We start from the raw sequence: 15,496 nt of genomic DNA, 5'->3' as shown, positions 1-15,496 counted from the left end.
CATAGGAATAAGAAAAAATGCAGTTAATGTAGGATTAGCGTAAATGGTTAATAATTGGCTTGAGCCCACTAGACCAAAAGGCCAGTTTCTGTACTATATCTCCTTATGATTCTGTGTTCCAAGTTGATAGCTTTTCAGTATTTTGGTTGTCAAATTTGCTTACACTTCAAAGAATCATTCAGGTATCACCCTGGTAAATGTAACTCTGGCATCATTTTATGCGCTTATGTTAGCCAAAATTGACTAAAGTGCCGTGGATACAGCTGAAGTACTATTATAACTTGTGCATTAAATTTCCTTTGTCACCTTTCTGTCTTTTTGCCTCCTTTATGCACATGTTCCATCATTTCTGATTCACTACATTCTTCCCATCCTCTATTTTGCATGGCCAAGTGGTTAAGGTGTTGGTCTAGTGATCTGAAGGTAGTTAGATCAAGCATCAGCTAAGGTGGCGTGTTGTGTCCTTGAGCAAGGCACTTAACCACACATTGCTCTGCGATGACACCGGTGCCAAGCTGTATTGGCCCTTGCCCTTCCCTTGAACAACATCGGTGGCATAGAGAGGGGAGCATGGGCAACTGCCAGTCTCCCATACGACCCTGTCCAGGCCTGCACCCTGGAAACTTTCCAAGGTGCAAATCCATGGTCTCTCAAGGCTAACAGATGCTTATATCTATTCTATTTCCCTTAATATTTCAGTTAACAGAAACCTAACAATCAGAAATAAAAAAAATAGCTATGGGTATCACTTTGATTGCTATTTGCAGGAAGGCAGTCCAAACTACGTTTTGCATGTGTTGTTCTGCATTTGTTTCCTAACATGAGGTTTACCTCGGATATTTGAACCATTCCCCTTTGTTGTGGGCTCCCCTCAAATTAACTTCTTTCTGATCCAGGATCTTAACGCAGAATGTTGGCTTATATGTTTTGCTTTCACAAATGTTGCTTAAGCTCCTGAGTTCTTTAAGCATTTTTATTTTGGTTCAGATTCCAGCATCTGAATATTTTTTGCTTTGATTTCTTTCTACTCGTTTGATGAGTTCTGCTTTTTCTTAAACTCTGTTAAATCATCCTGTAATATTCAAAGCTACTGGGGGCACACATGATGTGTACAAGTAATCCTTTGTTTTGAAAACCAAGCTTCATCCTGGTAAATTAATCCTCCACATTCTTCTAGACTAATATGTCTCTTCAGGGGTAGTAATTACTTCTCAGAGTACTCTTAAGTATTTTGTGACTTCAGGGTTTTGTGTAACCGAAATAGCTCATGCTTCATGTATCATAGTGCTCTCATAAGAGGATTTAGATAATCATTTGCTAAGTGAAAACCGTCGTGGAAACAGGATGGACAGGATCAAGTAATATTCACTTATAAAATGCACGTTGCCACTGTTGGAGATATAGAGCACTACAGTACAGAAATAGGTCCTTTGTCTGGACTCTTGGTCTAGCCAGAGTTATACACCATTACCTTGCAGCTATTGAACTCAACCCCCAAATGAAGTCCAACACATCGTATGCCTTCTTAACCACTCTGTCAATTTGCACTGAAACTTTGAGGGATCTATGGACCCCAAAATCTGTTTCTCCACACTGCTTAGAGTAGTGCCCTTAAGTTTGTCATCTGCCTTCAAGTTCGAGCTTCTGAAATATATTACTTAACACTTTTCAGGATTGAACTCCATCTGCCACTTCTTTACCCAGCTCTTCATCCTGTCTCTGTCCCATTGTAACTTACGACAACCTTTTACAGTATACGCACCACAATATTGTAGCGGTTAGTACAATGCTATTACAGCTCAAGGCATTCTGGACTTCAGAGTTCAATTCCAGCGAGGTCTGTAAGGAGTTTGTGTGTTCTCCGCATGAACCATGTGGGTTTCCTCTGGATGCTCCAGTTTCCTCCCACAGTCCAAAGATATACCAAATAGTAGGTTAATTGGTCAATGTAAACTGCCCTGTGATTAGTCTAGTGTTAAATAGTGTGTTGCTGAGGGGAGTGTGGCTTGTTGGGCCAGAAGGGCCTGTTCCCCACTGTATCTCAAAATAAATGAATAGACAAATAGACAAATGCCACCAACCTTCATGTTACTTGCAAATTTGTTAATGTACCTATCTACTTCCTCATTTAAGTCATATAAAAATCCAAAGTCCAGTGGCCCCAGAACAGATCCCTATGGAACACCACTAGTCACTGAATATGTTATATCTGCAACCAACATCTACCTTCTATGGGCTAGCTAATTTCAAATCCATATGAACAAGTTTCCATGGATTCCGTGCCTCATGACATTCTAGATGAGCCTTCCATGGGGAACCTTGTCAGACTCCTTAGAGTAAAATCCATATACACCCCAATCACCACTCTACCTTCATCGGTTTATTTTGTCATTTCTTCAAAAAATTAAATCAGGTTCATGAGGCACAATCTGCCCTTCATAAAGCTCTGCTGACTAACCCTAATATGCTTCTCCAAATGTTTGTAAATCCTGTCTCAAAGTGCCCATCAGCATAAGGCTCACTGATCTATAATTCTCAAGATTGTCCCCATTACACTTTCTGCGGACAAAGGAACAATATTTATCGTCCTTTCGTCTTCTAGTTCTGCTTCTGTAGCCAGTGTGGACAGATTGTCAACACCCCAGCAATCTCTTCCCTTGCTTCTCGTAATAACCTGGGATATAGTCCTTCCATCCTCGTGGACTTGCCTACCTCAATGATTTTTCAGAAGCTCCAACACTGCCTCTTTCGTAACCTTGATGTGCTCTATCACATTAGACTGTTGTATGCTGACTTAATGTTTGTCATGGTCCCTCTCGTTGGTGAACATTGAAGCAGAGTATTCTTAATGATCTCCCATACTTCCTCTGACTTCAGGCACATTTCTCCCTTTATCCCTGAGTGGTCCTACATTCACTCTAGTCATCCTCTGTACTTAACATACATGCAGAATACCTTGGGGATATTCTTTGCTCCTATTTCCAAAGGTCTTCTAGTGTCCCTTACACTCTCTCCTAAGCCTCTTTTTAAGCCCTTTCCTGCCTACCTTGTAACTCTCAAGATCCTTGTCTAATTTTTGCTTCCTAAATCTTAAGTATGCTTTTTTCCTTTTGACTGAATATTCCACCTCACTTGTCAACCATAGTTCCTTCATCTGACCATCTTTTCCCTGCCTCAGAGATAAATCTAGCCAGAAGCCCATGCAAGTGCTCCTTAACAACCTTCCCATTTCCACTGTGTATTTCCCTCAGAACATCTCCCAATTTATATGCTCACAAGTTCCTGCCTAATACCATTGTAATTGGCCCTCCCCCAGTTAATTATCTTCTTGTATAGTCTGCTTCTATCCTTGTCCATGGTTATGCTAAGGACCAGGGAGGTGTGGTCGTTACTTTGAAATAGTTACCCATGGAGAGGTCCATCACCTGACCAGATTCATTGCCTAGTGCTAGATCCTGTAGGCCTGATCTTTAGTGGGCTTGTCCATGTACTGTGTAAAGAATCCTTCCTGGATACACCTAACAAATTCTGCCCCATCTAAACCTTTTGGAGTCAGGAGGTGCTGATCAATGTTAAGTAAGTTGAAGTTGCCCATGACAACAATACTGTTATTGCTACTCCTTTCAAAAATATGCTAACTTAATAGCTCCTCAGTGTTCCATTGATACTGACTGAGGAGCTATTGGTGGTGGTGGGGGGCGGGGGGGGGGGTTGTCTATAGAAAAATTCCCAATAGAGTGATTGCTCCCTTCCTGTTTCTGACTTTCACACACACTGACTCAATATGACGTCCCCCTTTCTGCAGCTGTGATAAGTGGCTAAAGATTTGATTTGAAGAAAGCATAAGCATTTTTTTTAGAAACTTGAATATCAATTATCATGAATTTTCTGACAGTATATGACAGTATCTATATTTCAATAATGTAGAGCTTTGGTAAAAACTTCAGGGCGATTTGCAAGTAGTTATATGTAACATACTGAGAATATTTAATATTATTTTAAAAAGTCTATCCTGCAAGATTTACTTACTTTGAATATTCTCAAGATAATGTGAATATATGACTTTTAGTTTCTGGTCTTTAAATAAGAGTAAGATGGAAGTTGTAAAGAATAATAACAGTGACAAAGTCTTCTAAGAGAGATATTTGGTATTCCAACAGGGATAACTCAAGAAGAAGCACCTATTATTCCTCCCAATTTACAAGAGAGCGTTCACCTCATAAAAGAGAAGTTTCTTTCTACAGAGAAGAATCACCTCATAACCGCTCTGGATCAAGCACCAGCAGCAGAAGCTATTCCCCGGAAAAGGGCAAACAGCCACCATCCTACCAGTCCCAATTCAATAGAAGTAAGTATAATTAGAAAGAAAGATCACTTTCATTTGCAAAGAAGGTATTTTTAAATGAACTCGTGTAAAGCCTGTTGAATGATTTAAAAGTAAATGGAAGGTGAGTAAGATAATAAAACAGTTGTTTATGAAATAAAGTGCTATTTATGTTATTAAATTTCCAATCCTTCCACATTGCACCACATACTCTTGAAGTTATATTTTTATTTACTTCTGCTTTTGTAAAATTGTTTGCATGCTGTGTGGTTTCCTTGTATCTCTGGTGACTAACACTCAGCAGTAATGAAAGTTTGGAAAACAGTGTAAGTACTGAGCAATTATTGCTAAATGAGAAACGTTTTACTAGGGAAAGGTCTAACAATGTATTGACTTTCATACTGAATGGCATAAGTCAGCTTCTTCCATTGCATAGCATTCAGAAAATGTTGCTTTTGGTTGTTGCTCTCTTAGTCCAGATTTATGTCACCAGGTTGTTGGGTTAGTTTATGACTTGGCCCCAAAGAAAATGGCGAGAAGAATTGCAAGATATTGTCAGTGCTGTGCTGGATATCAGTCGAAACCCTTATTTTCACTTGGCAGCCCTGATGTATGTCATTTAAAACAGTAGTGTCTGACTTCAGCAGAAATGCTTCCATTGAGCAAAGGCTGATCTTCAAAAATTAACAATCTTTTTTTTTCCAAAAGTGGTGTTACAACAGTAAACTAATGGGACTAATAACCCACAGAACTGATGAACCATCATCCTATGTCTTTCTGTTCCCCCACGATCTCCTTCTCCAACTATCCATCACTCACACACACTCGTCCCACCAGTTCCCTTCACAGCTCCCTCTCTTTATTCTGTGCCCCATGGACGTTGCTTATCAAATCCAGCATTTACCTCTCTGTTTCTGATACCATTCCTGCCCTCAGCTCTCTGTCAAACCCTCCTTACCAGGACCCACCTATTACTTGCCAGCTCTTACTTCACCCTTCCTTTACCTTTTCATGCTGACTATCTCTCTCCTCTTTCTTTCCAGTCCAGATGAAGGGTCTTGACTCAAAAGATCAACTGTCTATTTCTGTCTGTCAGTGCTGAGTTCCTCAGGCTAGTTTTTTGTGTTGTTTCAAGTTCCAGTGCATTCTCTTCTGTCTCATAGCATTCGTCTATTGTTATTGTCCTGTCATTACATTTTGTAAACAGTTTCCATTTTTATTGTTTAAGACAGTCAAATTCATGATATTTCATGGCACTTAGTTTTTTGTGCTGAATTGGCAAATTGATTTTGGGATGTTTTTACATAATTTATTGAAACAAGGTGATAATTTTACAAAGTCAAAAGCTTTATTGTCAGAGGGTTAAATCATAAGTCTTAGGAAGAGACAAAGAAGCGATTGATGTTTACTGTACTGTAATTCCTGGTCAGTTCATGTCTGTCCTAATTTCTTCTCAAAATTCCACCATAATTTTAAGAGATCTTTTGTCTCCTTTAATGTATTTTCATATTTCTCCTGAGTACACTTTACTTTTTACTTGTCTATAGACAATCTGCTTTTATGCTTATTGCTAACCTACCTTTGAATTCTGCTTTCCCTTTCCTTGTCAAAGTCCTGTGCCGAATTCTTAAATTTTCCCACGGCTCAGGCTTATTGCTTTGTTTTGTAATGTTTATCAGCCTTTCCCTTTCCTTCTATATTTGTTTTTAACATCCAAAGCTAGGGTATAGGATATTAAACTGTATTGTCAACCAAGTACTAATTCTTTAGGAATTAATCATTGCTGGTTTACTGTCAAACTTTTTAACATGATTTCCCAGTACCATACCTAACACATGCCTAATGCTTTGTCATACTTGGATTTAAGATTTTTTTTATAATTGGAAGTAATCAGTAGCTTTTCTGTTACATGGTTGTATGGTTATTGTACACTTTTCCTTTGCAAAATGTGTGACTTGTCTTTTCCTGAGGCTGGGAAAATTGTATCATCCACAAATTTCATTGGGTGCCCACCATTTAGTCAGGGAATAGGCAAATTACTTGAAGTATCAAAGGGGATGAGGATTGGCAATGTGTTGGGAATTTGGGAGGATGTTAACTTGGGAAATGCTGTAGAATTGAATGGGGTGCATGGTCAAGGGCAGTTTGTTCGGGGGATGGGTAATTGGGAGATAATAGGGTGTTTTGATTGGGAATGTGAGGGGCTCGATGGTTAGGATCAACACCAAAGGGCCAAGGGAAAATTATTGGATTTGATTGTGGTGGGAGGGGAAGTTGGGTCTGATTCTAACTGATTACAAGTGATCTGGAGATTGGCAGGTTATGCAGCAGAAATGCAGAGGGTATGGTAGGTATGTTTATGAATGTAAATAATTCATTTGGTACCCCTTTCAAGCTTTGCATTTCAGGACTATATTGTGATGACTGGGGTGTCCTGTGAGTACCTCATAACCTGTGGCTCAGAACCTTGTGATGCAGGTTCAAAATGCCAGAATGACTGCATGAGGAATGTTACCATCCTGAGATGGAAATTGCATTTTAAGGATGATTGATACCAAAAAGTAACTGAATGAATTTTATAAGTGACATGTAATGACTCTGAAATGGTCATGGTTGTGCTTCAATACAGAAATAATTGAATTTCCTATTTGCATAACATTGAAAAGAATCACAGTATGCAATTGAATTTTTGTTAACGATATCATTCATAGAAATGTTGTAAGTGTATAGATCAATTGAAGCTGCTCTTTTGTGCTTTGAAAAATTATGGTTCATGTTGTGTAGGTTCCCTGGAATCACAAGAACATTGATATTTATCTTTTCATTCTTTCATGAAAATCCATTAATCATTCTTTCAACTTGAGCAACTATAAAAAGCATGATCTAAATTTTATAGATGTTTCATCATTCAGCATTCACTGGCACATGGAAAATGGAATTTTCAATTTTGCTGGTGTTCTGTTGTATTTTTTTTGAGGAGATGTAAGAACAGGTAATTTGTCTAGAATCTCAAAAGGCTTTTATTAAGGTACCCCTTTATAATGAATCAAATTGTAGAAAGTGGAGTTGAGATAAATGGCAGAGTGAATTGCTGGCTGGTTTCAGGGCAAAAAATGGAGAGAGAAAGTAAATGTTGGTTGTTGTTGGTGTAAGAATTGTAGACAAGTTCCCTCTGGGTTGGTGTTGCTAATCAAAATTTGCGTCAGTATCTGAGATTCTAGAATCAAAGACGTTACTTTTATATTTTCTGATGATACCTAGTTTAGGAAGGTGGGATAGTGAATCTAGTTCATTATAGCTAAATGAAAAGATTACGTTTTGATTAGAAGGAAACAGAGGTCACCTTGTGTAGATGGTTAGAGATGGGGTCGTGGCGGTGGGTGAAAATAAAAGAAGCTGAGACTAGATACACACCAATCACTGGAAGTTGTGTCTTTGTTTAGCAGTAACTCAAGTACAATAGTGTATTTCTAGAAGCATAGAACTGGAGAAACTTTGTACAAACCATAGTTTGATCATACAAAATGGAGGTGACAATTGTGGGACATGACTATTCAGTATGGATGGGATACAGAAAAGATTTTCTGAGAATGATATTGAAAAAAAATGTCGAGGATGGGTCTCCTCTTTAAAAAGGAGTCTGAAAGATGGAAGTAATTAAAATGTTAAAAATTTTGATCAATTGGTTACAGAGAAAATGTTTCCACGTGAGGGGGGAACATAACTAGAAACCATTATTATAGCAGAGTCATTGAGAAATCACTTGGGGAATTTAGAAAAATCTGTGTGTGCTGAGAATATGGAACTTAGTACCAACCATGGAATGGTTGACGTGAATAGTATAGATGCTTTTTTTTGGGGGGGGGGGGAATAACAAGTACGAGAAAGATGGAAATATAGGATTACAATAGAACATTTACTAAGGAAACTTGGAAGGATGCATTAGTAAAATGAGAAAAGTTATTACATTTATTTTTCAGTTTTAACAAATCCTTTTCCTATGTCCTTAAATTGCATTTGTATACCAAACAAATAGAGAACAGTTTAAATATTTTAATCTGTTGTATCACTTGGTTTTCAATATTTGTACCTTTCCATCATATGGTAGATTAATTGGTCTTTGTAAATTGTCTGGTGATTAGGCTAGGGTTAAATTGAGTATTGCTGGGCGGCATGGCTCGAAGGGCTGGGAGGGCCTACTGTGCGCTGTATCTCAGTACATATTCATTATGAATTTCATAAGCAGTTGACTGAATTTCTATTTTATCATGAGAAGAAATTTTTTGTTAGTGAGATCCGGACATCTCAAATTCAAATTCAATTGCAGCAGAAGTGATTTCCATGACTATAAAGTATAATGCATTTTCTTTCATTGAATCATAGAAAATTTACATCAGAGAACTAGGCAGATCAATCTGTCGCAATAATAAAAATACCAATATGCATCCCTGTTATAAAAGAGCTATTGGTCCTAATATCCTTTATTAGCTCTTGGTTCATAATCTAGTAGATGTGGCACAAAATGCTTCATGTTTAAATAAGTTTCGTCCTGATAAAGGGTCTTGGCCGAAAGACTTGACTGTTTATTCCTCTCCGTAGATGTTACTTGACCTGCTGAGTCCCTCCAGTGGTTTGTGTGTGTTTTTCTGTACTATTTAAACATGATGAGGGTTTCCGCTCCAACCAATGGTGTAGGTCTCTAACCTTTCAGGTACCACTATTTGTCTAAAAATCTTCCTTGAAATTTCTCATTATTTTATCTTTTGCCTCAAATTAATGTATTTTAGTTACTGACCTTTGATAAGAGAAACCTGCGCTCTCTTCATTTTATCTGGATCGCCCAAGCATTCCAGTTTAGCTGACTTTTTCTGGTAACTAAATCTCTTCATCTCTAGCAAAATCCTCTTTAATCTCCTTGTGATATTGTTGTGATCGTCCTTTAGTTTTCATTCTGCTTTCCTCCATAACTCCTCTCACTGAACTATATCCCCCGCCTCCATCCCCCCTCCCCCCAGTTCCATTGGCCCTCATCTCCTCATCATTGTGTTCTACCTATAAACTGCCAGCATCTGTTCCACTGACCTCCACCCCTCATACTGCTGTATACTGGCAACCTCTCCTCTTCCTTCTTAGTTTGTTGAGAGTTCCTGACCTAAAATGTTATGTTTTGTAACTTCAAAACATTAAACTAATTGAAAGGAAAACACAGATGTCCAAAATGTGAGTTCAACTTCACTTTAAGCAAGGTGTGCACGTATCAAATAGTAGCATGATGATGTATGCAATTCATTTATTAATACATATAACCCACAGTGAATTAAATTAATAAGAATGCTTAATCAACCAATATACACATCTATGCACACAAGATTACTCAAACATTACTTAAATATTAAATACATAAACTCCTCCCTGCTTATCTATGAACTTCAACTCAATAGGGAATGCATCTCGACTATGTACATAGTATATCATATAGTACAACAACTATATCCAGACATCTACAGCATAGTAAGATAAATTGTCCTATTCAAGCCTAAAGATTTAATTGCTGTGGAGGATTTCTAACTCTTGTGAGATCATGTCTTTCTTGACCAGGGGAATCAATCTCAGGTTCTGGAACCTCCTCCGTGGTGGTTGTAAGATTAATTCTGAGACTGCAGAAAGTGGTTCTGACTGCTCTGGACACCTTTCCTCTTCCTTTTTCTAGTTTATGCATCTTGATCTTGTGAAAGTGCATTTAATTCACTGGCATATTCTCTTATGTTACGTATTCAGGCAACAATAAATATATGAGTTCGGCAAGGGTTTTTTTTAACACAAACAACACGTTTATTAAACACAGAAAACAAACCCCCTCCAAAAGTAAACAAACACTAACATAACCGGAAGTCAACTGCAGTGCGGCAGCTCAAACAGTTCTTAAAGCGATATTGCAAAAACAGTTCTTTAAAGTGGTATTGCCAAAAGTTCGATATGCTCACAGTCCATTTAAAAGGAGAGACTTTATAAGACGATTTATATTCTCCTTCACGTCGCTTTGCTTCAATCCCCGACGTCGAACTTTCCACAAAGAATTTACGAAACGAAATGGCTTAAAGGCACTGACCTTTCCTTCCTCACTATCCTCAATCCTTTCTGGTAATTCCAGGGATTAACGCGAGAATAGTCAACGAAATCCTTCCAAATAAGGATCAAACAAAGGTCGAACCCGTTTCACTGTAGAAAGTGATTTTCCTCGATCTTTAACTCCCGAACTCCGATCTTCACTCTCCACTGATTTCTCGAACTAGCAGAATTGTAAAGTACCTGCTGGCAATGACCTTTTAAACTTTAGGCATTAGATAAAACTTCATCCTTCAACTAAACTGCGTCATCACATTAAATCACGCAGTGGCATGAATTCAACTTGGCAAATCCAGCCACGAACTGCCCCTCCTCACAGGGTGGGGTCTTCCTTTTATAACCTGAAAAAAAAACCTGTCACATGATCTCTACTGGCGGGAAAATGACGTCACTCCGCCATCACAAAACCATTACCTCAAGTCCAGTATAGCTTCAACCCCAGTCACGTGACAAGGGTACCACTGTCATGTGTCACGAGTACATAACAATTATTAATCTTTCTGTTGGTCCTTTTACAATCTGTTCTCTCCTTTTGGTTTCCTCATCCACAACATCATCTGATGAATCCTTTGTTTTTGTATCTCTTTCTTTCTTTCTTTTTGGCCTCCTATTCACCCAGCTGGGCTTTGGTCTTTACATCTACTTTTGCAAGCAGCTTTTTGTCTCCCACTTGAAGTTCATGCAATAACCTTAATTCACACAGAATAGATTCTGGTTCTTTATACTCACACAACTAGAATACTTGCAACTTTCCTGAAGCATCTTGAACTTTCTTCTGTCTTCAGACCAAACTACATCTCGTAAGTAACTGCCTGGTTATAATATCAGAAGTTTTCTTGGATACATTGCCTACAGATATGTTGTAGACGGACCACTGCTTTTGTTACTTTCACGCTTTCTCTGAGTGGCATGGTCCTTCCTTGGTCTAATATGCAACAGAAGTTTGCAAGGACATCAGCTTGTCCTCTGTTGGGCAATTCATGGTATTTGGCATGGAGACAGTTGGTTGTAGCATCATCCAGTACCTTTTTAATTCTCTTTCAGTTGACTATTGCAGGAGATGTGGCATGAAATGATGGATGGATCTTAGTTGTAGTTGTCTCTGCCAATCATGCCCCCACAAAGCTGGTCCTCCTGTTTTTATCAGATACAAACTCAATTTGGCTTGTTGGTTGTAACATTTCACTGTTACAACTGTCATTCCCGCAGGCATTATCTTTTCTCCAGTATAGGTTCTTAGTTGGATATCTGCAGGCTTCAGTTTAGTATCTTTGAAATTCCGTTCAATCTCATTTTGTGGACTGACTGAAACAGCTGAACCAGAGTCTAATTCCATTTTAATTAATTTGCTGTTCACTTCTGGTGTAAGCCATATTGATTGTCTATTTTTACTTTTCGCACTATAAATCTCAAGGCTACAAAGTCCTGTGTCACTCTCATCATTATCAGATTTTTCATCAACAGCATGAAGATTAGTGCTCTTTTTGAAACTCCAACTTGACTTTTCAGCCTTTTCTCTTCCATGAGCAGCCTGTTTGTTTCTGTCTGCCCGATATGCTGTTTGTGTGTGTCCTACTTTGTTGGATTTTCTGCAAGTTTCACCTTTAAACCTGTATTTATTTGGTGTATATGAGACCCTGGCACAATGGTAGCACAATTTGTTCAGCCAGGCTGGTTTCTGTTTAGATGCTGCAATTTTGTTCACACTCACTTTCGTTCCTGATTACAACTCGATTGCATCTCTGCAGTTTCCATTGAAACAGTGATTTCCACTACTCTTTTAAATGTAAGCTGTGTTTCAGCTAGAAGCCATTTTTGAATGCTTTCTTGAAAGATTCCACAAGCTAAACGATCTTACAGTGCATCAATAAGCCCATTACTGAATGGATAATGCTCTGACAGTTTCTTAAATTTAGCCATGTACGCTAAAACGGACTCCCTTCTTTTTGATTCCACTTATGAAAGCTAACGTGTTCTGCAGTCCACAGTGGCTTTGATTCTGAATATTCCTGAATTACTTTGACAATATCAGCAAAGTTTATTTCTGTTGTTTGGTTGGGGTAGTTAAATTTCAAAGCAAACTGAATGCCTTTAAACCCTATGCACTCAGCAAAATTTGAACTCATTTCTCATTGGCTATTTCATTTGCTTCAATATACTGTTGAATCAGCATACTTGAGCCAGTTACCAGTTGAGCAATTAAGTGTGTCATTCTTTCCGATGTAGCTAGCCATTTCTGATGTTTTTTATGATTATTATTACCCAGTGCTCATTCTTTATGAACCCCTAAATTCTTCCGTTTCTGACTTTTTTAAAAGTCAATTGCTTTTACATTTGCTGGGCTGTGACTTTTTCTCTCACCGTTCCTTGCTGCGATTTTTTTTTGTGTTAGTTCAACTGTCTTGCTACGATTCAACAGATCAATGGCCATCTCAGGTTCATTTTTAAAATACCTCGTCACCAATGTTGTTTTGTAACTTCAAAATATTAAACTAATTAGAAGGAAGACGCGATAGTAAGAAATGTGAGACAACTTCATGTTTATTTTAAGTGAAGTGGGCACTTATCACATGGTAGAGGGATGATGTATGCAATTCACATATTATGAATTATTTAAGCAAACAAGAATGCTTAACCAACATCATCCACAGACCCTGTTTGATTCTTACAGCAGTCTAATTTTTGTTTCACTTTCCAGCATATAATCATATAACCATATAACAATCACAGCACGGAAACAGGCCATCTCGGCCCTCCTAGTCCGTGCCGAACTCTTAATCTCACCTAGTCCCACCTACCCGCACTCAGCCCATAACCCTCCACTCCTTTCCTGTCCATATACCTATCTGCAGTCTTTTTCTTAAAAAAACAAAGTTTTTTTGAATGCCATTAATGTTGAGTGGAACCTGTGTGCTATGTTCACAAATCACAAAAAATTAACATGGAATGTAGAACAGTACAGGCCCTTTGGCCACAATGTTGTGCCAACCTTTTAACTAATTTTAAGATCAATCTAGCGCTTACCTCCTGCATACCCTTCTACTTTTATTTCATCCATGTGCGTATCTAAGAGTCTCTTAAAAGCCCCTAATCTGTCTCTACTATCACCCCATACACCCATCACTCTGCAAAAAAACTACCTTTGACATCCTCCCTCCCCCCCATCATACATTCCTGCAATCACTGTAAAATTATGCCTCCTCATGTTAACTATTTCCGCCCTGGGGAAAAAGTTACTAGCTGTCCAATCTATCGGTACCTCTTATCATTTTATACACCTTTAATCAAATTACTTCTCATACTCCACTTCATAGAGAAAAGCCCACTCAACCTTTCTTCATAATACATGCTGTCTAATCCAGGCAGCATCCTGGTAAATTTCCTCTGCATTATCACTAAAATTTCCACATCCTCCCTATAATGAGGTGACCAGAATGGAACAGAACTCTCCAAATGTGGCCTAACTAGGGAATTATACACTTCATTCATCATTCATTATGTGTGTATCATACAATATAGACGATCATGGTTTTTCCATGACCATGATTATTCTCGGCAAATTTTTCTACAGAGGTGGTTGCCATTGCCTTCCTCTGGGCAGTGTCTTTGCAAGACAGGTAACCCCAGCTATTACCAATACTCTTCAGAAATTGTCTGCCAGGACTTGTGATGTACACTAGCTGCTCCCACAGCTCATGTGACCCTGATCGGAGGACTAAGTAGGTGCTACACCTTGCCCACGAGTGAGCTGCAGGCTAGTGGAAGGAAGGGGTGCCTTACACCTCCTTTGGTAGAGATGTATCTCCATACCGCCACCCCTTTATACACTTAGTAGCCACTTTATTAGTGAAAACACCTTGTTAAGGTCAGAGGAGAATGGCCAGTAACCCATGATTATTTGAGTTACTGTTGTCTTCCTGTCAGCTTGAATCAGTGTGGTCATTCTCTTCTGATCTCCCTCATTAGCAAAGTGTTTTCATTCACTAGATTTTTTTTTTAGGGTTACAACAGTGGTGTGCAGAAGAGCATCTCTGAGTGCACAACACATCAAACCTTGAAGTAGATAGGCTGTAGCAGCAGAAGACCAGAAACATACACTCAGAGGCCACTTTATTAAGTACAGGTGGTACCTAATAAAGTGGCCACTGAGTGTGTATTGTGAACTGTAAAGCATTGGGGAGTGTAATGGAACAGAGGGATTAGGAGTACAAGTGTATAGTTCATTGATAGCAGTGTAAAAATTAGACAGGATTGTGAAAAAGGCATTTATCACACTGGCTTTCATCAGCAAGGGCATTCAGTATAAGAGTTGGGACATTATATTACAGTTGCGTAAGTTGTTGAGGCCGCATCAAATGTGTATAGTATTGAAAGACATGGTTAAACCAGAAAGGCTGCAGGGAAAAAAAAATTATGAGGATGTTGCCAGGGCTAGAAGGCCAGAATTATAGGTTGGCCACACCAGGTTTTTTATTCACCAAATGTAGGAGAATGAGGGGGAGCCCTAAATAAGAAAAATTTAAAATTATGAGATATAAATATAAAAATTAATAAATATGATCTAAAATTTGATCTGATCTTCATGCAAGACCTAAAACGAGATAGAGAACCCAATTTAATAAATAACACAAAAACATTATGCTTGTTCATTTATTTATTGAGAAAAATTATCCAATATTACATGTATTTGTTGGAAAAAGTATGTGAGTCTTTAGGGTAATGCCTTTTACAAAAGCTATTTGGAGTCGGGTGTTCCAGTCAATTAGATGACATTGGAGGTATGAGTTGTAGAGATGCCCTGTCCTATTAAAAAAAGACATACAAAGTCAGGTTACTGACAGAGCCTGCTCTTCTCAAGAAAGATCTGTTTATATGTATCAAGCCTCGATAGAACAACTTTCAGAGGACCTTAGAAGAAAAATTGTAGAGATGTGTGAAGCTGGAAAAGGCTACAAAAGAACTTCTAAAGATCTGCATGTTTATCGATCCAAAGTAAGAGAAATTGTCTACAAACGGAGGAAACCTGGTAATGTTGCTACTCTGTCT

General features: G+C 38.4%; 1 protein-coding gene across 7 annotated transcripts in view; it reads left to right on the top strand.

Annotated features, from left to right (window-relative positions):
• pphln1 (periphilin 1) overlaps positions 1–15,496 on the top strand; it is a 138,542-nt gene that overhangs the window by 63,574 nt on the left and 59,472 nt on the right. For all 7 annotated transcript variants that reach the window (XM_059977699.1, XM_059977693.1, XM_059977694.1 and 4 more), the window contains one exon: positions 4,161–4,348. In XM_059977699.1, coding sequence (XP_059833682.1) covers positions 4,161–4,348 — 188 coding nt within the window. The remainder of the gene's footprint in view (positions 1–4,160; positions 4,349–15,496) is intronic.

Source organism: Hypanus sabinus, chromosome 8, assembly GCF_030144855.1.
Source record: "Hypanus sabinus isolate sHypSab1 chromosome 8, sHypSab1.hap1, whole genome shotgun sequence".
Taxonomy (NCBI): domain Eukaryota; kingdom Metazoa; phylum Chordata; class Chondrichthyes; order Myliobatiformes; family Dasyatidae; genus Hypanus; species Hypanus sabinus.
This window is presented reverse-complemented; position numbering and strand designations above follow the sequence as displayed.